Consider the following 27,242-nt stretch of genomic DNA (forward strand, 5'->3'; position numbering starts at 1 on the left):
GAATTTCTTTGGATCTTGGCATGATGTCTAGCTTTTGAGGTGCTTTTGGTCTACTTCTCTGTGTCAGATTGTTCCTATTTAAGTGATTTCTTGATTGAAACAGGTGTGGCAGTAATCAGGCCTGGGGGTGACTACAGAAATTGAACTCAGGTGTGATAAACCACAGTTAATTAAGTTCTTTTTTAACAAGGGGGGCAATCACTTTTTCACACAGGGCCATGTAGATTTGGAGTTTTTTTTCTCACTAAATAATAAAAACCATCATTTAAAAGTAAAACTGCATTTTGTGTTCAATTATGTTATCTTTGACTAATACTTAACGGTTTTTGATGAGCAGAAACATTTAAGTGTGACAGACATGCAAAAGAATAAGAAATCAGGAAGGGGGCAAACAGTTTTTCACATCACTGTAAGTGTATGGCCACCTTTAAAGGATACCCGAGGTGACTTAATTTTCAGTAGCAGCGAGAGCAGGCATATATGGGCAGCAGTCCTCATGCCCACCACTCCTCCCGCTCACCTCCATCACCTTGCTAAAGTCCCCGTACTTTTTGCTAGGATATCTATCCTTTGTATGGTCTCCCTGTGTCGGTGCAGGTTTCCTTCGGGCACTCCAGTTTCCTCCCATATCCCAAAAACATAAGGATAAGTTAATTGGCTTCCCTCTAAATTGGCCCTAGACTACAATACATACATAGACATATACAGTGGGATGCAAAAGTTTGGGCAACTTCGTTAATCGTCATGATTTTCCTGTGTAAATTGTTGGTTGTTACGATAACAAATGGCAGTTAAATATATCATACAGGAAACACACAGTGATATTTGAGAAGTGAAATGAATTTTATTGGATTTACAGAAAGTGCACAATAATTGTTTAAACAAAATTATGCAGGTGCATACATTTGGGCACTGTTATCATTTTATTTATTCCAAAACCTTTAGAACTAATTATTGGAACTCAAATTGGCTTGGTAAGCTCTGCCCTACATAAACAGGTGAATCCAATTATGAGAGTATTTCAGGGGGTTAATTTTAAGTTTATTTTCATTTTCTCTGAAGAGTAGCAACATGGGGGTCTCAAAACAACTCTCAAATAACCTGAAGACAAAGATTGTTCACCATCATGGTTTAGGGGAAGGATACAGAAAGCTGTCTCAGAGATTTCAGCTGTCTGTTTCCACAGTAGGAACATATTGAGGAAATGGAAGACCACAGGCTTAGTTCAAGTTAAAGAGGAACTGAAGTAAGAGGTATAAGGAGGCTGCCATATTTATTTCCTTTTAATCAATACCAGTTGCCAGGCTGTCCTGCTGGTCTATTTCTCTGCAGTAGTATCTGAATAACACCAGAAACAAGCATGCAGCTAGTCTTGTCAGATCTGACTTTAAAGTCTGAAACACCTGATCTGCTGCATGCTTGTTCAGGGGCTATGGCTAATAGTATTAGAGGCAGAGGATCAGCAGGACTGCCAGGCAACTGGTATTGCTTAAAAGGAAATAAACATGGCAGCCTCCATATACCTCTCTCTTCAGTTCCCCTTTAAGGCTCGAAGTGGCGGACCAAGAAAAATCTCGGATAGACACGGCTTCCGAGTTGAGGAGCCGGAGCAATTTTTGGGTACCTGGAGTCGGAGTCGGGAGAAAATGTACCGACTCCTAATGAATTTAAACTGTAATTAAAATAGAAAATATGATAAAATGATCTATTTCTCAGATAATAGTCATAAATTATATATATATATATATATATATATATATATATATATATATATATACAGTAATAGCTCTGCTTAGTCCACAAAATTGAAATAAACCAATCAAAAAATAGTTACTTGTGCTGCTTCAATGAAGAAGTCCCCCTATTTTTAAAGTCAGATATACATATATACATATCTGATTGTGACTGTATATATGATGTGTACACAGGAATCTCTTATATGTACTAAATAACGTCTATGCTGTAAGAATAAAGCCTGATGTGTAGCTGTGTCACTAATAGAGATGGTCAATGAGATGGAAATAATTCTGCGCTGATGCTGGTTTATGCAAATTTATGCACTCCCTTTGCTCATGAAATCAAATAATTTGATATGTTGTTAAAATTTGGTTTGATGACTACGAATTAAAGGGTACCTGAGACGGATGCAAAGAAAAGTTTTATACATACCTGGGGCTTCCTCAGGCCAATCAGTCCCTTGCTGTCCTCCTCCTCCACCCGGATCTTCTCCTATGAGTCTCGGTAATTCAGCACTGATCAGGTGGCTACTCAACCCCTCCTCTTGTTTCACCCCATTCCCTTTAGATTGTAAGCTCGCAAGGGCCGGGCTCTCTCCCCTTTTGTGTCTTGAAAATGATTATACATTTTATTTATCATGTTACTTTTATCACTGTCATTACCAATTCTGTATAATTTTTGTATTTTGTCACCAATTATGTATCTTGTATATTGTTGTACACTATTGTCTGTATTATTATGTACCCCATGTTTGTTTCTTACTTTGTACAGTGACACGGGCACTTTATAAATCAATAGTAATACTAACTTGCCCCCCAACTTTTATCTGTTTTTACCGATGATCAACTTTTACTCTGCTGGTGCCTCTGTTTCCATTGCAACTGAAAATAATCGTTTGAGACCACTAAGGCCACATACACACATCAGACTATAGTCTTTGGAAAATGAAAGATCACAGACCAATCTTACCCCCTTCCATGTAGTATGAGAGCCATACTCTACAGTCTACACAGTCTTTTCTATGGAGCTGAACTCCACATCAGAAAAAAATCTTTGCAAGATGCTGCACACACAGATGCTGTACAGACACAAAAGATCAGTATCTGCAAAAGATCTGTTCCTGCCAAAAATCCATTCCTGCAAATTGCAATGATAGTCTATGAGATCTGCAGATCATCATACACACATGATTTAACTGACATTCATCTGCAGATCAGATCCACCAGGATGGATTTTCAGATCTGCAGATGACTGCTTGATCTGCAGATGGATGTCAGTTAAATCATGTGTGTATGATGATCTGCAGATCTCATAGACTATCATTGCAATTTGCAGGAATGGATTTTTGGCAGGAACAGATCTTTTGCAGATACTGATCTTTTGTGTCTGTACAGCATCTGTGTGTGCAGCATCTTGCAAAGATTTTTTTCTGATGGGGAGTTCAGCTCCATAGAAAAGACTGTGTAGAGTATGGCTCTCATACTACATGAAGGGTGGTAAGATTGGTCTGTGATCTTTCATTTTCCAAAGACTATGGTCTGATGTGTGTATGAGCCTTAACAGATGAAAAATGTCTAACCAATCTGAGAAGTTTTTTTTTTGGATTGATCCCATCAATCTGATTGGATTAGTTAGGAGATTTTTGTCCAATAATGGTCCTGTTCATACGAATAAGCGTTCGTGAATGATTGCTCGGCAATGTATAGTTAGTGGCCACCTTTTATGTGTATATACACTTTTCAGCAGCTGTTATTACATGTTGTCTTGAAAAAGTCTTTCATTGACCACAACCAATGATCATTATAGTTATATATTTCATTTAAATAATCTAATTTATGCATACAAAACCACTTATATAGTGAGATCTGAAAGCGGAACATAGAGGGAGAGTTAGCATACCTCCCAACTTTTATATAATTCAAACCACACTGGTCCTTTCCATCCTGGTTCATTTTCCTTCATATTAACATTTTTAAAATGAGTACTGTATCAATATAAAGGATGGGAATAAAGTCAATCAAACACATTTTTAGTAGAGAAATATAGAAAGAGGGACGAAGTCCTGAAAGAGGGACAAATGAGGAGGACATCGGGGCAGGGCTCCCATAGAGGGATTCGCTGTCCCTCCAAAAGAAGGACAGTTGGGAGTTATGAGTTAGTTCAACAATAGTTATTTTTGTCTTATTATTCTGGCAAGCCTGTTGTACACCCTCCATGTGTAAGCAGGTGATAGAGATGAAGCGGATCCGGGCACAGCTCGCTGGTCACTCCCAGTATTGCACTCCCCCTGGTTATGCGCAGCGTGAATTGACACCGCTCTGTGTACATGTTAGCTGTCAGGCGTCTGCTCGGCCAGCCGCGGAGCTGCACGGGTTAATACTGCCGTAAGCCGTGCAGCCAGTGTGTCGCAAAGTGCGGCATGGGTGGCCGGGTGTAGGATCGTTGCTATGTCGGTGCTGGCCCTGCTGCTGGGCCGCACCCCGCTGGCCGTGCTGAGCTGTCCCGGCCGGAGGCTGCTGAGCGGCCGCGATGTGCTGCACGAAGCCTGGGCCCGGGCCCGCCATGCAGTGTGTGTCCTCCCCGGGCCTGGGAGAGCCCGTCCTGCGCCCAGCACACCACTATCTGCCCGCCTGCAGCGGCCCCTCCTGCGCCTCCCCGCCCGGATCCTCTGCGGGACAGCAGCGCGTCTGGCTGAGCAAACTCAGGGTGACCCCAGCCGCAGCCCTGTGCAGGAGCAGCCCGCCAATGGCAACGAGCTGGTGAGAGTACTACTGCCTGCTCGCTATACTGGCCTGTGTGTCTGTGTACTGCCTGCACTACATACTGGCCTGTGTGTCTGTGTACTGCCTGCACTACATACTGGCCTGTGTGTCTGTGTACTGCCTGCACTACATACTGTCCTGTGTCACCTGCTGTGCACTTAATTCAGTGCAATGTTACCAAGTTTACCTCTGCTTGAACCAATACATCACACCCAGTGCCATTGATTACACTGACTCCAGTACTTATTTATTTATTGTATTAACATATTACGCAGTGCAGGACAATAAATAGGGATTTGTGACAGTAGTACCTCTCACCCAGTGCCCCTGATTACACTGACTACAGTACTTGTGACAGTAGTACCTCTCACCCAGTGCCACTGATTACCATAGCTCCCAACTGTCCCTCTTTGGGAGCCCTGTCCCTCTTTCCACCTCAATTGTCCCTGTTTCAGGACTGTGTCCCTCTTTCTATGTAAATATATATATTTCTCTACTACAAAATGTGTTTGACTTTAAGCTTTATTCCCATCCTTTAAATTGATATTACTCATTTTAAAATGTTAACATGAAGGAAAATGAACCAGGATAGAAAGGACCAGTGTGGTTTGAATTTCTGAAACAACATTTTTCTTATGAAATCTTTATGGTATGCGTGACTAGGGGGTGTGATGGGGGCGTGATCAGGGGTGTGGCTTAAGTGTCCCTATTTCTCATCTCAAAAAGTTGGGAGGTATGGATTACACGGACTCCAGTACTTGTGACAGTAGTACCTCTCACCCAGTGCCACTACGCTGACATCACTACTTGTCACTCAATGTTATTGCTTACACTGACATCAGTACTTGTCATACAGTGCTACCAGTTACACTGACACTACCTGTCACTCAGTGCCACAGCTTGCACTAACATAAGTATATGCTACTCAGTGGCACTACTTGCTCCAATACATATCAAGGATAGTGGTGTACTGCTTACACTAACACCAGTACTTATCATCCAGTGTCGCTGCTTGTACTGACCCCAAAATCTGTCACCCAATGCTACTGCTTACACCAACAGCTATACCTGTTACCCTGTGCCACTGCTTACACTGACATCAATACTTATTATTCAGTGCCACACTGACACCAGAAACTGTCACTCAGTGCAACTTATTACAATCACATCAATACCTTTCACCAGTGCCATTGCTTACACTGACATTAATAGTCATCATTCAGTGCGACCTACTGCTTATACTGACAACAGTACCTGTCGTCCACTGCCACTGCTTATACTGACACTTTTTGTCACCCAGGGCCACTGCTTTCACTGACAACAATACTTGTAACTCAGGGCCACTGCTTTCACTGGCAACAATACTTGTAACTCAGTGCTACTGCTTTCACTGACAACAATACCTGTCACTCAGTGCCAATGCTTACATGTTACACTAATACTTGTCACACAGTGCCACTGCTTACACTGACAACAATACCTGTCACTCAGTGCCACTGCTTAAATGTTACACTAATACTTGTCACACAGTGCCACTGCTTACACTGACACCAATACCTGTCACACAGTGCCACTGCTTACACTGACAATACCTGTCACTCAGTGCCACTGCTTACATGTTACACTAATACCTGTCACACAGTGCCACTGCTTACACTGACACCAATACCTGTCACACAGTGCCACTGCTTACACTGACAACAATACCTGTCACTCAGTGCCACTGCTTACATGTTACACTAATACCTGTCACACAGTGCCAGTGCTTTCACTGACAACAATACTTGTAACTCAGTGCCACTGCTTACACTGACAACAATACCTGTCACTCAGTGCCACTGCTTACATGTTACACTAATACTTGTCACACAGTGCCACTGCTTACATGTTACACTAATACTTGTCACACAGTGCCACTGCTTACACTGACACCAATACCTGTCACACAGTGCCACTGCTTACACTGACAATACCTGTCACTCAGTGCCACTGCTTACATGTTACACTAATACCTGTCACACAGTGCCACTGCTTACACTGACACCAATACCTGTCACACAGTGCCACTGCTTACACTGACAACAATACCTGTCACTCAGTGCCACTGCTTACATGTTACACTAATATTTGTCACACAGGGCCACTGCTTACACTGACACCAATACCTGTTACACAGTGCCACTGCTTACACTGACACCAATACCTGTCACTCAGTGCCACTGCTTACATGTTACACTAATACTTTTCACACAGTGCCAGTGCTTACACTGACACCAATACCTGTCACTCAGTGCCACTGCTTACACTGACACCAATACCTGTCACTCAGTGCCACTGCTTACACTGACACCAATACCTGTCACTCTGTGCCAGTGTTTATGCTGACACCAGTACGTTACCCAGTGCCACTGCTTAAACTGACACCAATACTTGTCATCCAGTGCCACCTCTTACACTAATATATTTCACTCAGTACCACTTCTTACACTGACACTAAATGCCTGTCAATCAGTGCCAGAGATGACACTGGAGGTGTCCCACAATGGCCGTCGGTGAGAACCACAATATTCACTTCCCAGACAGAGGTGGGAGAGGCCAGGGAAAGGGGGGCATAAAGTCCTAAAGCACCCCCAATGTGCCTGTGCACCCAGGGCAAGGAAACAATCAATATGGGGGAGCGTGGAAGGAAACACACAACACCCTGCACTCCGGCCAGCAGCAGTGCTCTTTTGATGAGGTGCTGCTGCGGTGTCATTGCCCCAATACACGAAAGCAGGACTGCCTGTGCTGTGGAGCCAACAGGGAGGAGCAGAGTGGACTGAGTAGAAGACAGTGTTGCTGGACACCAGGTTTGATCAGGGTGGAGGAGACGTTTGAATGGGGATCGTGAGCACCTCTGCCAGATGCAGGGTCAGATAAGGAAAATGGGCAAGACTGCTGGGCATAATGTCAGTTGAGCAAGTAAAGTGAGAGGAAGGGTTGGGAGCACCGGGGTGCAAATCTCTGTTTCAGCCTGATCAAGCAGTCAGTGTTTGATGGCATGGTGGAGAGGCTGTGCACTTTGACCTTTCACCATGTGTGCTGTAGGATCTCGTTCTGGCTGGGGGGGGGGGGGTCTAATAGGAACTAACTAAGCAAATCACTGGATGGGGGGGGGGGGGGGTAGTCTAATAGGAACTAACTAAGCAAATCACTGGATGGGGGGGGGGTAGTCTAATAGGAACTAACTAAGCAAATCACTGGATGGGGGGGGGGGGTAGTCTAATAGGAACTAACTAAGCAAATCACTGGATGGGGGGGTAGTCTAATAGGAACTAACTAAGCAAATCACTGGATGGGGGGGGGGGGTAGTCTAATAGGAACTAACTAAGCAAATCACTGGATGGGGAAACTGCCGACATCAAGGGACACCTGCACTCACACTAGACATCCACCTGAAACGATCACAAAAATATTGTGTGTGCATGTAGTTATAACACTACTGTTAATTGCTAACTTTGAGCTAGCAACTCAACCAAAAGAGGAACTGTTGCGAAAATCTTAAAATTTAAAACGCATACAAATAAGAAGTACATTTCTTCCAGAGTAACATGAGCCATAAATTATTTTTCTCCTATGTTGCTGTCACTTACAGTAGGTAGTAGAAATCTGACAGAACCAACAGATTTTGGGCTAGTCCATCTCTCCATAGGGGATTCTCAGCATGGCCTTTATTCTTTATAAAGTCATTCCCTGAAAAAGATTTATACAAAGATGCTGGCCAGCCTCCCTGCAAACTGTACAATTTTTTGGCATTTGGACGCAGGAACTGCTATTCACTAAGTGCATTTTGAAAATAAGGCAATCCCTGTGAACCCCCCATGAGGAGATGGGCTAGTCCAAAGCCTGTTGGTAATGTCAGATTTCTACTACTTACTGTAAGTGACAGCATCATAGCAGAAAAGTAATTTATGGCTCATTTTACTCTAGAAGAAACGTACTTCTCAATTGTATATGTTTGCACATATTTTACATTTTTAACATTTTTGTGACAGAGATCCTTTATTGAGTTGCGTGAGATCAGTGCACGCTATGCTACAGTAGTGCAGCATAGCATGTGCTGGTAACTTGCGCTCCTTGTAACTAACGGCCGCTCCGCTCGGGCCCAGTGGCTTTCTAGGACGTGATCCCGGCTCTTTGATTGGCCCAATAGGCTGTCTGTCACTTGACAGGCAGCTGATTGGGCCAATCAACTTGATTGATGATTGGTGTGATTGACGATTGGGTCAATCTACTGCAGCATAGCCTGTGCTGAGCTCGTGCTCCTCTCATTAAAGGGAACCTTAACTGAGAGCGATATGGATGTTTCCTTGTAAACAATACCAGTTGCCTGGCAGTCCTGCTGGTCTCTTTGGCTGCAGTAGTGGCTGAATCACAGACCTGAAACAAGCATGCAGCTAATCCAGTCTGACTTCAGTCAGAGCACCTGATTTGCATGCTTGTTGAGGGGCTTTGGCTAAAAGTAGTAGGGCTCGTTTCCACTAGTGCGGCGTGCGTCTCGTAGACGCACGCCGGCACTGAGCGGGTGGGCGGGATCGCAGGCGATTCCCATCAGCCGTGCCATGCACGGCTATGGGAATCGCAGCCTCCGCCGCGAATTCTGTGGGGGTTTCCGGCCGAATCGCTACTGCAAGCGATTCGGCCGGCGGCGCCGTTGTCCCCTATGGCAGAGTTTCCCCGCGCGATTTGCCTGCGGGGAAACTCTGCGGATTCGCGGCCGTTTCCGCGAGAGTGGAAACGGGCCCTGAGAGACACAGGATCAGCAGGAGATTCAGGCAACTGGTATTATTTTAAAAGGAAAAATCCATATCCTTCTCAGTTTAGGTTCCCTTTAAAGCGCAGCTTGATGAATCAAGCCCTTACTTTTGAACTGTTCAAACCATTTCTCTACAGAACTCTCAAACTCTTTCAAATAACACAAGTTGAATGGCTGGCTGGAAGGGAGTTTTTAGGATGTTAAAACTTTTCATGAGTAACTATTGGACATTATTTTTAACTGGTATATTTCATATCTGATTCTTAGATTTCTGTTCTGTACATAGTGGCACTATGTAGAATTTTCTTTTGGAGACCTTTGATTTGATAAATGAATCCCTGTTATAGGATTAGTGACTTTTAACCACCCCATTACATTTTTGCAGTATGAGAATCCCTGGACCATACCGAACTTCCTGTCTATGACGAGGATTGGACTCTCGCCCGTCCTGGGTTACCTTATTGTCGATCACAACTTTAACATTGCACTTGGAATATTCGCTCTTGCGGGCCTAACTGATTTGGTGAGCTTTCTGTTCTCTTCTATAACAGGAACTGTATTTCGCAGTGTTTAAAGATGCACTGTAGTGACACATAGTGGAATGCAATAAGATATTCCGGATACCCACTTTTATGGTAGTTTTCCTGGTCTCAGCATCAGAAAGACTTCCAATATTATAGCAGAAGGGACACAGAAGCATGTTCTCTGCCTCATGACATGCCTCTGTGTCCCCACACCGCCGCTCTCTGCCCCCCCCCTTCCCCCCCCCCGCAACACTATAGCCCCCTGAGATTAGCAACAATGTTGCTATCTCGAAGGTAAACACAGAGGAGAAGAATTTCCTGTTTAAAATGCCCACCAGGGGTGTTCCTGCAGGGTTTCCTGAGCTGTCATTGGGCAGCTCTCTCTCCCTGGCCGTGCCCCCTGCCACGACCCCACCCCCCTGCAAGCTGCAAGAGACACACAGTTTCTCAGTGCAGCTTTGTGACCTATAGGTCACGAAAGTGGGCCATTGCGGCCCACGGGAGCGGCGGTTTTTGCGGCTACCTGATCTGCTCAGCCCCACGGATCAGGTAGCCTACTTAAATTGCTTATTGTTTACAATATTCATGCATAGATTATTTAGTCAGTGTTCACCCAATTTAAAATCTTTCCTCACCCTGATTTACATTCTGAAATGTATCACTGGTGGCGACCTCTTTAGTTCTGCCAGGTGATCTGTATGGAATGTTCGTTACAATGAGTTCTATGCACAGAGGGAGAAACTGACAGCGAGGTAAGTATGTAATATTCATTTGCAGGTGCATCGTGTTTATTTACAATTAATTTTACTCGGTTTAGGTTCACTTTAAAGTTAAAGTAATTCTTAGTACTTGGGACGGAATACCAGGTGAAATGATAAAGCGTTACATTTTCTTCTAGCTGGATGGATATATTGCACGGAATTGGGCCAATCAGAAATCCGCTTTGGGTAGCGCTCTTGATCCTCTTGCAGACAAAATCCTCATCAGTGTCCTTTATGTTTGTCTGACATACGCAGATCTGATTCCAGGTAAGCATCTGATTTCATGTCTTCTATTCATCCATAAGGGCTTGTTTCCACTGTTGCGACGCGATTTCGGCCGCATTCCGACGCTTGTAAAAACGCATGCGGATGTGTTTCCACATGCGTTTTTACCCGCGATTTCGCATGGCAGGGTGCCATGCGAAATTAACCATGACACTGCCAGGGCTAAATAAAATTGAAAAAGGTGCGAAATCGCACGCGAAATCGCGGGTAAAAACGCATGTAACAAACGCATGCGTTTTTACTATTAAATACATTAGCGGCGATTCGCACGGATTCCCGACGCAGGCGAAATCGTTGGCTCTTTTGTGCGTTTTTTTCACGCTGAAAAAAACGCACCTCAACAACGCTACAGTGGAAACGGGCCCATCCACTTGTATTACATGTGCGGATCTGCATGCGTTGGACGCATGCAGATTCGCGATAGTGGAAACGAGCCCTAACTGAAGTTCTGTAGTGTTAACCTTCCAGGTTCTGATTTCACACTCCTGAACCTAATACTAGGCACAGCTCTATCCGTGACCCTGTGTAGTCACTCAGTGATGCAGAGCTTGTTTTTTCCGTGTAGAAGCTGCATGATTCGCTGATGTCAGATCACTCTTAGGGCTCAAACCCACTAGAGCGATTTTGTGAGCGTTTAGGGAGCGATTCAAACCGCTAGCGATTTCCCTAAACGCTTAGCTAATGTTAATGGATGGACTAAATTCCACTGGAGCAGTTGCAATTAACAAATCGCAAAACGCAGCACATGCAGCATTTTTCGCGTTTAGCGTTTCTGCAATGTAAAGTATATAAACGCTGGCGTAATCGCTCATCAAAACCTGCACAGAGTGATTTTGCTAGCGTTTTGAAATGACTGCACACTGTAGACAATTTAAAATGAATTGAAAGGACCAATCAGAATTAAAAACTCTAATCGTTACACAATCACTGGCAAAACGCTTACACTTATTAAAATTGCTATCCAAATCGCCAGAAAACGCTCATGAAATTTCTTACAAAACGCTCATACAAACGCTAGCGATTGTGATAGTGATTTGTAGTGGATTCCAGGCCTTAGGGCCCTTTTACACTTGCAGGTAATTCCTGCTTTTGGTGTTTAACCGCTTTCTGATGGCAGTGAAATCCACGCCCTGTTTGGAGGCTGTTATTCCTGCCAGGGTGTAAATTTCACTCACCGCCGGGGCGTAGATTTCACTCCTCCTGGAAAATCCCCTTATCCAACACTGTAAGCGATCCTTTGCTTTCAAGTGGGCCAGAGACTCCCTCAGATATTTAGGGATCAATATTCCAACAAACCTAAGTGACCTTTACTCCTTGAACTATACTACTTTGGGGATTGCCTTGAGAGATGACTTACTGAGATGGGGCCAACAAAAAAGCCTTTCATGGTTTGGCCGCATGGCTTCAGTTAAAATGAACTTATTACCACACTTCCTATATATTAGTCAATGCATCCCTATCTCCTTACCACCTAAATTCATCAAAGACCTTCAAAGCCAAATTTCTAAATTCATCTGGGGACACAAACCCCCGCGTTTAAAAAGATCCACTTTATTCCTGCAAAAAGAAGAGGGTGGCATGGCTCTTCCAGATCTATACAAATACCACATAGCGGCCCAAGCCTGTCGAGTGGTCGAATGGGCCAATAATATATCACCTAAAAACTGGGTTAAAATAGAACAGGCCTCGGCCGAATGCAAGATTCAAACCCTGGGCTGGTCTACCTGCCCGGCCAAGATCCAATCCCAATGGGGTAACCCCCTCATGACGGCAACCATAAAAACCTTAAGGAAAATCCTCCCATCGTTAAAACAAGTCTCATGTCCTAGTAGACTGGAATCTCTTACAGATAACCCAGACTTTTCTGTGGCCTCAGACATCCCTTTCCTGAGGAACTGGCCAGGTGCTTGCTGCCCTAGGGTCCAAGACTTCCTCAGTAGAGGCACAATACTATCATTTCCACAGATGACAGCTTTAAGAGAGGACGTCAAGCTAACACAATGGCAATACTTTCAGATCAGGCATTTCCTCAATGTTAGACGCAGATCCACAGACTGGACTAAAACGCCTACGGACCTTGAGAACCTTATCTCTAATGCTATTAAACCGAATCACCTGATCTCTATGATTTATAAGATGTTAACAACTGGCACTGAGGAATTCAAACATAAGTTCCAAACTCAATGGGAAACTGATTTGGGTAGGGAGATTGCCAATGACCAATGGTCAAAAATCTGTTTGTTAAACCACAAGGGGTCCCTCAATACCAATACACAAGAACTGGGATACAAAATTCTAACACGCTGGTATAAAACTCCTTACACTATTCAGAGGGTGTTTCCATCTACCTCTGCTGACTGTTGGAGATGTAATACAGATGTGGGCACTCTTTTTCACATCTTTTGGTCTTGTTCCTTAATTGAATCATACTGGTTGGATATACATAGGCTGATGGAACATATTCTGGGTGAGAGCGTTGTTTTCTCTCCGGGCCTCTTTTTGCTTCATGACACGTCTGACCCAGTCAAATCATATAAAAAATCCCTGAAAATCCATCTAATCAATGCGGCAAGGGCTCTTGTCCCATTGAATTGGAAAGCAGCAACTGCTCCTACAATCAAAGCCTGGGTCAGGCGGGTCGAGGCAATTGAGACTATGGAACATATTATACTGTTGGCACAGGATCGTAGTGAGCAGTATACCATTACTTGGTCCCTATGGAATGAATTCCAATGTTCTCAGACATATAAAGACATTATGCAGACCTGAAGCCCAAAGAACTAAACCCTTTTCTCTTCCTGTCTTCTTCTATTCTTCTCTTTCCCTCCCCCTCAGGTGGCCTTGTGGGAGGGCCCTAGATTGCAATTTATATCACTTTTAACATTGTTTGAAGGTTCTGGACTAACAAAGCAGCCTCGCAATGTTAAAAAACCTATACGCTTCAATATAGATATGTTTCTGCTGTTCATGATCTGTTTTGATACAATTTTTCTGCTGTTAAAAGGTCTTAATCTAGTCATGTATCTTCCAAGACTGATCAGTGTTCTTCTGCTTGACCTACAAAACTGTACTGTATGTTCTTTATCTACATTTGGCAAATAAAAAATTCAATTGTGAAAAAAAGAAAAAAAAAAAAAAAAAAGATTTCACTCCTCAGTTTATAAAACCATTGACTCCAACTCCAGGTACCCAAAACACACGTGTCCAACTGCAAGATATATGTCCAATGGTTGTCTGAGTTGATCTGCCCAATTTTGTTCACTTCTTGTTGTCGTTTGGCTACGTTTTTTGAGGAATGTTATCCAACATGGCAAAATCTGTCGTTTGTCTGACTTTTCCACCAACTTTAGTATTGGCGTATGTACAAGGCTTTAGAGGTAGAAAATAAATCTTTAGAGTTAGAAAGGAGAGTGTCAAATACAGGTGCCATTTTCAGAATTTACAGAGGGCAACATGGCCGCCCCATCAAGAATTTAGCCAGCTGGGTAAAATGGGCAATGTATATTAATAACACACTGTTCATTAGGCATGTAGAACTGGGCAGAGGGGAGGTCATATGAAGGAAAGTTTAGTTTACGAATGTTTTGTGTATACAGATAAAATTGTCCCTGATCCTGTCCGTAATGTATTTTTTTTTTTTTTTATTCAGTTCCCCTAACAGGCCTGATCATTTTAAGAGACATTGTCTTGATTGCTGCTGTGTTTTATGTTCGTTATAAAACACTCCCTCCACCAGTAAGTATATCGATTTTCTGTGACTGTTTCTTTGCAGACAACTTACTTTTCATTGAACTTTTAGTCTTGTAGTCAGGGCCGGATTACTGACCAGGCAACAAAAGCAGTCGCTTGGGGCCCCATTCAGAGTCAAAGGGGCCTCATCAGCACATAAACCAGCCCTCGCCATCCTGTCAGTGGTGGCTTGATGGTATAATGGTTAAAGGGACTCTGAGCAGTGCAGTAACTATGGAAAGATGGATATCATTTTAAAGCTTTCGTTCTCTTTTTTCCAATGATATATAAATCGCCGCCCTATGCCTTTTAGTTTTCGCTATTTTCGCGATCGAAATCGTGGCCACGGCAATTTCGATCGCGAAAATAGCGAAAGCTAAAAGGCGTAGGATGGCAGTTTATCTATCATTGGAAAGAGGAGAAAGAGAGCTTCAAATTGATAAGCATCTTTCCATAGTTACATTGTATTACACAGGATGACTTTTCTCCAAAGTCGGCAGCTCGATTCAGCACAATGCAATGAAATATAAGGAACCCAGGGGGATATAATTACAAACATCATGCTGGTAGGTGTGAGGATGTAATTAATTAGTTGTGGGCATGCTTAAAGGGATACTGTAGGGGGTCGGGGGAAAATGAGTTGAACTTACCCGGGGCTTCTAATGGTCCCCCGCAGACATCCTGTGCCCGCGCAGCCACTCCCCAATGCTCCGGCCCTGCCTCCGGTTCACTTCTGGAACTTCTGACTTTAAAGTCAGAAAACCACTGCGCCTGCGTTGCCATGTCCTCAATCCCGCTGATGTCACCAGGAGCGTACTGCGCAGACACAGACCATACTGGGATTGTGCTATACATTCCTGGTGACATCAGTGGGATCAAGGACACAGCAACGCATGCGCAGTGGTTTTCTGACTTTAAAGTCGGAAATTCCAGAAGTGAACCGGAGGCGGGGCCAGAGCATCAGGGAGTGGCTGTGTGGGCACATTATGTCTGCGGGGGACCATTAGAAGCCCCGGGTAACTTCAACTCATTTTCCCCCGACCCCACTACAGTATCCCTTTAAAGGCATGCCCACATGCACTGCTCGGAGTCCCTTTAAGGGCTCTGCCTCTGACACAGGAGACCAGGGTTCGAATCTCGGCTCTGCCTGTTCAGTAAGCCAGCACCTATTCAGTAGGAGACCTTAGGCAAGTCTCTCTAACACTGCTACTGCCTATAGGGCGCGTCGTAGTGGCTGCAGCTCTGGCGATTTTAGTCCGCCAGGAGAAAAGCGCAATATAAATGTTATTTGTCTTGTCTTGTCAAATGATGCCGTGCGCTGCTGATTGTCTTCAGAGCCAGGCTCTCCTCCTAGGTCCACCTCCTGCTACTGTGCGCTCTGCCACTGCCCACTCCTCCCTCCCTTCACAGATAACCACAGCTGCAGCAAGAATGATAGCAGCAGATGGCAAACGCTCACTCACCTATCCATGATCCAAGCGATAGAGATCCCGTCATCTGAAACCCATCTGTCTCTTGTACAGTGCAGCCGCTCGCTCTGAACTTCCTGATTCTCAGATCAGACAGGAAGTAGTGATAGTAGTAGTAACAGAGCGGCAGCACTCTAGAGGAGACAGATGGGCTCCGGATGACGGAACCTCTATTGGTTGGATCGCAATAGGTGAATGTGAGTCATCTGGTGCTGTCATTCTCTCCCGCTGCGGCTGCCTTCTCTGCTGGACTATCGTATTCACGGGGGTGGAGGCTGCATGGTGGCTGTCTAGTTTGGGAGGAAATCGGTTGTTCGGTGGTGGGGGTGGTTATGTAATTCTGTCAGGGAAACGGCTTCCGGTTTGGCGGAGTCCAGAACTTTCTGCTATTGCCAGGCTGGAGATGCAGGGGGAAAGTGCTGCTGCTGTGATATCTGGCGCCCTCTTCACAGGGGTGCCCCAGCCCCTGAGTGCAAATGTCCCAGCCATTCATCTCTCACTCTGCATTTTGTCGCTGCTATTCCCTGCATTGTGCACCCACAGAGGAAAGCGGGCTGTTGCCCATAGCAACCAGTAGCTCGGCTGCCCCAGTGTGTGCGGCATGTTGCTGTGCAGCTGCATCTTCTGATTCTATTACGACGTGATGGGGGGGCCCAAATCAGTTACTTTGCTTAGGGCCCCATTTAGCCTTAATCCGGCTCTGCTTGTAGTGTATTTCTGTGTGGGGAGCGTATCCATTTCATGCATAGGTCCAAGTCATGCATAGGTTTTTAAAGACATCTGAAGTGAGAAGAGTATGGAGGCTGCCATATTTATTTCCTTTTAAACAATACCAGTTACCTGGCAGCTTTGCTGGTCTATTTGGCTATAGTAGTGTCTGAATCACAGCAGAAACAAGCATGCAGCTAATCTTGTCAGATTTTACAAAAATGTCAAACACCTGCTGCATGCTTGTTCAGGTTCTATGGCTAAACCTATTAGAAGCAGAGGATCAGCAGGACAGCCAGGCAACTGGTATTGTTTCAAAGGAAATACAGTGGAGGAAATAATTATTTGACCCCTCACTGATTTTTTAAGTTTGTCCAATGACAAAGAAATGAAAAGTCTCAGAACAGTATCATTTCAATGGTAGGTTTATTTTAACAGTGGCAGATAGCACATCAAAAGGAAAATCGAATAAATAACCTTAAATAAAAGATAGCAACTGATTTGCATTTCATTGAGTGAAATAAGTTTTTGAACCCTCTACCAATAAAAGACTTAATACTTAGTGGAAAACCCCTTGTTTGCAAGCACAGAGGTCAAACGTTTTCTTGTAATTGATGACCAAGTTTGCACACATTTTAGGAGGAATGTTGGTCCACTCCTCTTTGCAGATCATCTCTAAATCCCTAAGGTTTCGAGGCTGTCTCTGTGCAACTCTGAGCTTGAGCTCCCTCCATAGGTTTTCTATTGGATTAAGGTCCAGAGACTGACTAGGCCACTCGATGACCTTAATGTGCTTCTTCTTGAGCCACTCCTTTGTTGCCTTTGCTGTATGTTTTGGGTCATTGTCGTGCTGGAACACCCATCCACGACCCATTTTCAGTTTCCTGGCAGAAGGAAGGAGGTTGTCGTTCAGGATTTCACGATACATGGCTCCGTCCATTTTCCCGTTAATGCGATTAAGTTGTCCTGTGCCCTTAGCAGAAAAACACCCCCAAAGCAAAATGTTTCCACCCCCATGCTTGACGGTGGGGACGGTGTTTTGGGGGTCATAGGCAGCATTTTTCTTCCTCCAAACACAGCGAGTTGAGTTAATGCCAAAGAGCTCTATTTTGGTCTCATCAGACCATAGCACCTTCTCCCAGTCACTCACAGAATCATTCAGGTGTTCATTGGCAAACTTCAGACGGGCCTGCACATGTGCCTTCTTGAGCAGGGGGACCTTGCGAGCCCTGCAGGATTTTAATCCATTGCGGTGTAATGTGTTTCCAATGGTTTTCTTGGTGACTGTGGTCCCTGCTAATTTGAGGTCATTCACTAACTCCTCCCGTGTAGTTCTAGGATGCTTTTTCACCTTTCTCAGAGCCATTGACACCCCACGAGGTGAGATCTTGCGTGGAGCCCCAGAGCGAGGTCGATTGATGGTCATTTTGTGCTCCTTCCATTTTCGAACAATCGCACCAACAGTTGTCACCTTCTCTCCCAGCTTCTTGCCAGGGCTGTGGAGTCGGAGTCGTGGAGTCGGAGTCGTGGAGTCGGGCAATTTTGGGTGCCTGGAGTCGGAGTCGGGAAAAAATGCACCGACTCCGACTCCGACTCCTAATGAATTTGTAACTGTAATTAAAATAGAAGATATGATAAAATGTTCTATTTCTCAGATAATGGTCATTAAAAGTAATGTATATATACAGTATAAATACAGTAATAGCTGTGCTTAGTCCACAAAAATGAAATAAACCAATCAAAATTAGTTACTTGTGCTGCTTCAATAAAGCAGTCCCCGTATTTTTAAGGTCAGATATACATATCTGATTGTGACTGTATATATGATGTGTACACAGGAATCTCTTATATATACTAAATAACATCTATGCTGTAAGTATAAAGCCTGATGTGTAGCCGTGTCACTAATAGAGATGGTCAATGAGGTGGAAATAATTCTGCATTGATGCTGATTTATGCAAATGTATGCACTCCCTTTGCTGATGAAATCAAATAATTTGATATGTTATTAAAATTTGGTTTGGTGACTACAAATTAAAGGGTAACTGAGACAGATGAAAAGTAAAGTTTTTTACATACCTGGGTCTTCCTCCAGCCCCCTTCAGGCTAATCAGTCCCTCGCTGTCCTCCACCACCCGGATCTTCTGCTATGAGTCCTGGTAATTCAGCCAGTCAGCGCTGTCCAGCCGCATGCCGCTCCCACAGCCAGGAACATTCTGCACCTGCGCAATAGTGCTGCACAGGTGTAGTATGCTCCTGGCGGCGGAGTGTGTGCATGCGCACTACGCCTGACTGGCTCAAGTACCTGGACTCATAGCAGAAGATCCAGGTGGTGGAGGAGGACAACGAGGGACTGATTATCCTGAAGGCGGCTGGAGGAAGCCCCAGGTATGTATAAAACTTTAATCTGTCTCAGGTTTACTTTGTTACACAGTAGTACTATACTCTACATATGCACTCCCCACAGAGCTGCAGGGAATCCACTGAGAATGTTGTGCACATTGAACACAGAGGTGTTGTCTGTTTACAATCTCCTTCTTCCCCTGCAGAGTACCTGCACATCATTCTTACATGTACCCACACTTACATTGCCTAGGGCCTGATAGATGTTCTTTGTTCCGGTTTGTACCTTTTACAAGTACTCTTACCAAGGACTAGTTTTAGTCTAAAAGGAATAAATATAGTAGTCTACATATCCTTCTCACTTCAGTTGTCTTGTAAAATTCCTAAGCGTTGGCAGTTAAGAGACGAATTTCATGTTACATACTTTAAATCAACAAAATTGTAATATGCAAATTAGAGGAGTCGGAGCCGTGGAGTCGGAGTCGGTGGAATCCTAAACGTCGGAGTCGGTGGATTTTTGGACCGACTCCACAGCCCTGCTTCTTGCTAATGGTTTTGTAGCCCATTCCAGCCTTGTGCAGGTCTACAATTTTGTCTCTGACATCCTTGGACAGCTCTTTGGTCTTTCCCATGTTGGAGAGTTTGGAGTCTGCTTGATTGATTGATTCTGTGGACAGGTGTCTTTTATACAGGTGACTAGTTAAGACAGGTGTCCTTAATGAGGGTGACTAATTGAGTAGAAGTGTCTAACCACTCTGTGGGAGCCAGAACTCTTAATGGTTGGTAGGGGTTCAAGAACTTATTTCACTCAATGAAATGCAAATCAGTTGCTATCTTTTATTTAAGGTTATTTTTTCGATTTTCTCTTTTGATGTGCTATCTGCCACTGTTAAAATATACCTACCATTGAAATGCTACTGTTCTGAGACTTTTCATTTCTTTGTCATTGGACAAACTTACAAAATCAGTGAGGGGTCAAATAATTATTTCCTCCACTGTAAATATGGCAGCCTCCATATCCCTCTCACTTCAGTTGTTTCTGTTGGGTATTGGACCTTGCATTGCTACTGTAGGGCTGCCTCTGTGGCTAGTAGAGCACTGTCTATTGGCTGGATAGTGTAATGGTTAAGGCCTCTACCTCTGACACAGGAGACCTGGGCTCAAATCTCGGGTCTTCCTTTCAGTAAGCAAGCAAGGAGACCTTGGGCAAGACTCCCTAACACTGCTACTGCCTATAGTGCGCGCCCTTGTGGCTGTAGCTCAATCACTTTGAGTTCACCAGGAGAAAAGTGCAATATACACGTTATTTGTCCTGTCTAGAGCGGGACATACAATATTTACTGTATTTTGCACAAGATTTATTCTGATTACCACAGTTAAAAAAAAAACACATTTTCTTTCTTTCTTTTTTTAGAGAACAGTTGGAAGATACTTCAATCCTTGCTATGCAACTGCTCGGTTAGAGCCAACGTTTATCAGTAAGGTGAGGATATACATTACCCACCCACCCTGCTGCAGATTTGACACATTCTGTGCGTGGCTTAAAGGAGTCAGCAAGGAACTCCTGCTACCCATAGTACTACTTACCTGGGGCTTCCTCCAGCCCCTGGCAGCCGGTATGTCCCTCGCCGCGGCTTCACTGGCTCCCGTTCCCCGACGGTGTGCAGGATGACCTCCAGGTCGTCCTCTACTGTAGCTCTGCACCTGCGCAGTACACTCCGGACCATGTGGAGGTGATTGACCGGTTCAGGCGCGGTAGAAGACGGTCATCCTGCGCACCGTCGGGGAATGGGGGCCAGCGGAACTGCAGCAAGGGACATAGCGGATGCCAGGCACTGGAGGAAGCCCTGGGTAAGTAGTACTATAGGTAGCAAAAGTAGCTTGACTACTCCTTTAAGGAAGAGTTGATGTAATGGTGTAGAAGTGACAGCAGCCTAGACTCTAGAGCATTTGTCATTTGTTTCTTTAAAACCAAACAAAAAATCTTACGAGACAAATTCATAAACCAGTCAGTTGATTAGTGCGAATTATTGAAACAGAAAAATCCTTTTCTGCAGCTTTTCTTGCAGCAGCTGTGCACCTCTCCATACAGGGCAAACGCCTCAGCATATCTAAAGGTCGCCATACACTAGATTTGCAGCAGCTTCGACCATCAGATAGATTTCTGTCAGATGCCTGTCAGGTAGAATCTGACAGTGAAATTGACCAGTGTATGGGCCCCTTTATTTCCTGTTTCTTATTTCCTGAGGCTTGAGATCTTACAATTGTGAACTGTGAAGTACAATCTCCTCATGTAAACACATGGGACCTATTGTTTTTCCTACTTCCGTGTTGCATGATCACACCTGACTAGCCCGCCCAGTAGCTGAGTCTAGGGCAGTGATCTGCAAACTTGGCTCTCCAGCTGTTAAGGAACTACAAGTCCCACAATGCATTTGCCTTTATAAATGACTGTGGCTGTCAGACTTCTGCAAGGCATTGTGGGACTTGTAATTCCTTAACAGCTGGAGGGCCAAGTTTACAGATCACTAGTCTAGGGAGTCTAGTCAATGAGATGCAAATTTGCATACAAAATTTGCATAATCCTGCATCAACTCGAAATTATTTCCTTCTCATTGACCATCCCTAGCTGAGTCCAGCAATGAAAGCAAACAAGCAGCACCACGGTTCCTGGCACATTGGGCTAATGAAACGTGCCTTCTCTTCAACACTTTGCTTCTACATAACTAGCAAGTTTATGCCTGGGTATGTTGGGCATTGCACAGGCTGTAGGATAGGTTAAAGTGGGAGTGAGTAATATAGACTTGTGTATAGGCAAATTAAAGAATAGTAACAGTGGGAATGAGTATAGATATTGTATCTATCTAGTAGAAATTATTTATGGAAGAGAGGTGGGACAGTTTCACCTTTTTGTCCCCTTTAAAATTTTGGTAAGACTATAAGAAACTGTTCAAATGGCTCACACCTGACTGTTCCTTTTCCTCTGTATGGACTGATAGGCCCTGAATATATTTATTTGCAGAGCTAGTGTTTGATTTCATGCCTCCCTTTCCCCAAAATGGAAATACCACCGGGTCCGAGTAGCAGTCACGCACGCGTGCGCATCCGCCGCGTAAAGGGAACCAGAGACAAAGCACCCTTGTGTATTTTACCATATATATCAGTAAGAACATTAGAGAAAACACTTACGATGCCCTCTGTTTCATCCTCACTGCTAAAAGTGTCTGTTATCAGCTGTGATAAGAATCCCCGACTGAGCATTCAGTCTGGCTTTGCAGGGAATAATTATAGCGGAGTCATTATAGCAGAGCCACAAGGGGGCAGGCTTGGGCTTGAAAAGACACCAGAGAAGACATAATATTTCCGTAGTAAAGCTAGACTGAGTGCTCAGTCGGGGATTCTTATCAGAGGTGATAACAGTCAGATTAAACAGAGAACAATGAAACAAAAAGCAGATTAGGTGTTTACTGTCATGTTCCCACTGATTTATAAGGTAAAATACAAGAGGGTGCTTCATCTCTGGTTCTCTTTAAACACTGGACAAGAATACTTGTCCAGTTAGACTTGAGTGGCACCTATCTGGACGAGAATACTTGTCGAGATGGGCTTAAGTGGTTAAATTAGCATAACCTGTACGTATGATTTCCATCTTAAATAAGAAGTCTGCTTCTGAAACCCGTGTAGTTTAGTGGAGGATTCCACATGGCCCCTAGCAAACAGCTGAATGCTGTCACTGCTGCATTGCTTATTGAACCATAATGCCCTCACAGGACGTCATGTCTACAGAGCTGCAGTACCGCATGTCATCAGCAGGTGGAACTGCTGGCGAATCTGAGAGACCCTGTTGTACTGAAAGCCCAATTAATTCAATCTATTTAATTGAAAATGTCAAATTCTAAACCCAGGAAAGTCCTAATGAGATGCCAATGTGTGTGGATTTGCTGCACACAAATTTGTATAGCAATGCATTTCAGTGGGCCTGTTTCCATTAGATGCGACAGCAGGGTCACAATTTTCTGGGCACCACATGCAACTTTCATGTTTTTTTTTGTGTGTTTTCATGTTACGTCAATAGAAACGGATAAAAAAAAACGGAAAAATCAGTGATTGCGCATGTAAATTCGCCATACAGGTGTTCAGTGCAAGTACAGTCTGCGCATGCACAATAACTTGAAGCAGCTTGTGCATGCCATTCTCTCAGGTGCGCAAGCGGCTTTGTGCTACTGCACATGCATGAACCATACTCGGGCAGGCACAGTATGGCTGCATTCATACATAGTGGGAACATGGCCAAGAACAAGATAAGGGTCCCAGGCAGTAGCGGTGGTGTCGAGGACGACCTGGGGAGCCTCCAGAGACTTCCCAGTACTTAGATAATTATCTTTTATTTATCACAGGTTCTCTTTAAGCCTTTATGGATATGTGCACAACTTCAGGCAAACACAAGAGGTGATACTATTATAATTTTCCTTGTATTCAGACTTTGGGTTTAGCTGGACTTTAGACCTATAGGTTATTTAGTAGGTGTTGTGTAGCCGGGGTATGTACTGTAATATGTTAATCTGCCTGATGCACACAATGCAACTTCCCATCAGATTGACGGTTGGAAGCGGTAATATCCGACATGTCTGATCTGCTCCCGATCGATAACTGGATCCATTTTCAGATCATTACTTCACAAAATATATTCTATTATTGATCGAGGCCAGGTTAGACATGACGGAAATTATTGCTTTGACCCGTCAATCTGACAGTGAAGTGCCTTATGTGCACCAGTCAGAATTTACAGGTTTGGAACTAGTCCATCTCCTCGTGGGGGATTATCTGAGTTTTCTTTGTTTTCAAAAGCATTTCCTGAATGGCAGTTGCTAAGTATAACTGCAGTTAGACTTAGCAACTGATAATCCCCCATGAGGAGAGGACTAGTCCTGAAACCTGTTGGTTCTGTCAGATTTTAACTGCTTACTTTTTTCGATGTAGTGGTCCTTTAAGTTTTTTTGGTGCACTGTTTAGTTACACTGAGCATGATTCTTTCGCAGCAGTATAAATAATGGCATGCGTATCTCAGGAATTAATGAATGCATCTTTGTTTCCTTTCAGCTGAACACTGCGGTTCAGTTAATACTTGTGGCGGCCTCATTAGCGGCTCCTGTGTTTAATTATGTGGATAGTGTCTATCTTCAGGTATTATGGTAAGTAGATGACCTGGCGTACTTTATCCAGGCCACACTCTTATGCCTTTTTGTACTCCCTTTACGTGGCCATACATTATTCCATCTGCCACCAGATCGACCATTAGATAGATGAGTCTCTGGTCAAATATGATCAGAGAGGGATCTGTTAGGGCTCAGATACACTATAAGGGCCCATTCACACTTGCAAAACGCTACCGCTTTTGCTAGCGTTTTGCTCTGGGGATTTTTGGCGATTAACACGGAAAAAAATCGGCATTCACACTTGGCGATTTTTTTTTTCTGGATTGCGTTTAGCGCTTCTATAGCACTAAACGCGATCGGCAAGAAATCGGCTGAAAAGGGTGCAGGATACAAATTTACGTTTGCCGATTTGCGTTAAAGGAATACTTAAGTGAAAAAAAATATGATTTTTACTCACCCGGGGCATCCCTCAGCCCCCTGAAGCTGTATGGTGCCCTCGCAGCCCCGATCGTCCTGTCCCCGCCGGTGGCTACTTCTGGGTTCAGCGACAGCCGCCGACAGGCTGGGAACGCGAGTGATTCTCTGCGTTCCCAGCCGCTATATCACCCCTCTATGCTGCTATAGCGGCGGGGACAAGGCGATCGGGGCTGCGAGGCGCCATACAGCTTCAGGGAGCTGAGGGATGCCCCGGGTGAGTAAAAATCATTTTTTTTTCACTTAAGTATTCCTTTAAAGAGAATCTGTATTGTTAAAATCGCACAAAAGTAAACATACCAGTGCGTTAGGGGACATCTCCTATTACCCTCTGACACAATTTCGCCGCTTCTCGCCGCATTAAAAGTGGTTAAAAACAGTTTTAAAAAGTTTGTTTACAAACAAACAAAATGGCCACCAAAACAGGAAGTAGGTTGATGTACAGTATGTCCACACATAGAAAATACATCCATACACAAGCAGGCTGTATACAGCATTCCTTTTTAATCTCAAGAGATCATTTGTGTGTTTCTTTCCCCTGTTCTCATGCACTGAAGTTTCAGGCTGCTTGTTTCTTCCTGCAAACAGCTTTGCCCTTGTCTGTAATTCTTCAGTATGTGAAAGCCCAGCCAGCTCAGAGGCGATTTATCCAGCTTGTAAAAGATAAGATAAGAGAGAAGCTGCTCTAATCCTAAATAACACACAGGCAGTGTGCATAGAGGGGCCTGGAAGGGGGAGTTCATAGCAGAACCACAACACTGAAGAACTTGGCAGCCTTCCAGACACAGGCCGACAAGTCTGACAGGGGAAAGATACATTGATTTATTACAGAGACAGTGATAGTAGAAAGTGCTGCAGTAAGCCAGAACACATTAGAATAGCTTTTTGAACTTGTAGGATGATAAAAAACAGGATGCAATTTTTGTTACGGAGTCTCTTTAATAGTCGGCAATTAACGCAAATCGCCCAAGTGAGAACGGGCCCATAGGGTATTATGGCACTAGCGCATTAAAAAGCGCTAGCGCTTAAGTGTTTTCCCGAAATCACTGGCAAAACGCTCAGATGTAAACGGGGCCTAAGTGCTTTTCTGAGTGCTTTTAGGCCATCAGAGCTATCTGAGAGATTTGAAAAAAAAAAAAACGCTCCCATTGACTTGCTGTAAAATTGCAAACACGGTTAAATAACGTGATTTTACTGCGATTTTAGGGCACGTGTGATTTTACCGCAATTAGCGTGATCAAATCACTATACTCCCGCGATTTCCGTCGATCACGATATGCGCTTTAAGCTCTGTACCGCGATCACTCCAGAATCGCGTCAATATGCTGCATGAAACATATTTGCGATTGATGCTAATCAGTGAATGGGCCCTCAATGTAAGTACATTCGAGCGTTTTTTTAAAAAGCTCTCAGAAAGCTCTGATGGCCAGAAAAGCGCTTACAGTGTGTCTGAGCCCTTATGTGCATCTATTTTATAGATCCTTTCCAGGCAGTGCTTTTATAAAAAAAAGAAATGAAATGTTGAGAATCCCCCATGAAGAGATGAACTAGTCCAAAACCTGTCAGTTCTGTCAAATTTCTACTAACTACTGTAAGTGACAGCAACATACGGTAGGAGAAACAGAGGAGAAAAGTAGTTTAAAGCTCATTTTACTCTGGAAGAAACATTCTTCTTATTTGTATGTGTTTACATTAACAAATATTTTAAATTGTACAATGTTTTGCGATAATGCTCCTTTAATGACATTTTGAGAACCAGGTTTTCATTCTGGTTCATCTCCCCCCAGGTGTATCACTTCTGTCACAACCGTTGCCTCGGGATACAGCTATTATCATTATGGCCAGAAAACGGTGAAAGTTTTGAAAAATAAAGACTGATTCCAGATTCTCCCATCACTCGCAAGATGTACTTTGTCTCTGGTGCCCCCTGGTGGATGATTAATGTAGAGCACCAGGCGTGAACTGGATGAAACCAAATCAATGTCTGATTAGTTTATTTATACACGTATATTCAATATTTGAATTTTGATATAATAAACATGGTGAATTTTCAGCAGTGTGGTGGAGTCATTGCTGCACATCATCTTGTGCTGGGCAGCAAGAGCTAACCAGTCAAGCTGGTCGTATAGAGCTTTATACAATCATATATACTGTCTTTTTCAGAATAAAATAGGGAGCAAAGGTCACTTTGTCTTTTATTCCAAATAAAGGAAGTCCCTGACTTACAAGCACACGGCAACACGAACCGCCGCCCCGCTGCGATGTCGGGTTTTCTTTGTATTAGCCCACTGCCGTCTTCCACTCCTCTGTAACCTCCTTTGCTACCCTGTGTATAGATAAAAGCAGCAGTATGTCTCTTGCCTCATCTATCAGCTCCCGCGGCGATCAGAGACCTCTCCCTCCCCTAGTGCTGGTCGCGTGTAATGACACATTCAGCAGATGTTGGCACTAGAGGAGCAGTGAGACGGGAAGAGGTCTCTGATCGGATCACCGCTGGAA

General features: G+C 44.1%; 1 protein-coding gene across 1 annotated transcript; it reads left to right on the forward strand.

Moving 5' to 3' along the window:
- Nucleotides 1–4,032: 4,032 nt before the first annotated feature.
- Nucleotides 4,033–26,796, forward strand: CRLS1 (cardiolipin synthase 1). The gene is made up of 7 exons (XM_068279623.1): nt 4,033–4,496; nt 9,680–9,817; nt 10,717–10,846; nt 14,514–14,599; nt 20,528–20,596; nt 24,214–24,305; nt 26,531–26,796. The coding sequence occupies exons 1-7, from the start codon at nt 4,185–4,187 to the stop codon at nt 26,619–26,621; spliced, it is 918 nt and encodes a 305-aa protein (XP_068135724.1). The 5' UTR covers nt 4,033–4,184; the 3' UTR covers nt 26,622–26,796.
- The last annotated feature ends 446 nt before the right edge of the window (nt 26,797–27,242 follow it).

The sequence above is a fragment of the Hyperolius riggenbachi genome, chromosome 4 (genome assembly GCF_040937935.1).
Source record: "Hyperolius riggenbachi isolate aHypRig1 chromosome 4, aHypRig1.pri, whole genome shotgun sequence".
Lineage (NCBI taxonomy): Eukaryota > Metazoa > Chordata > Amphibia > Anura > Hyperoliidae > Hyperolius > Hyperolius riggenbachi.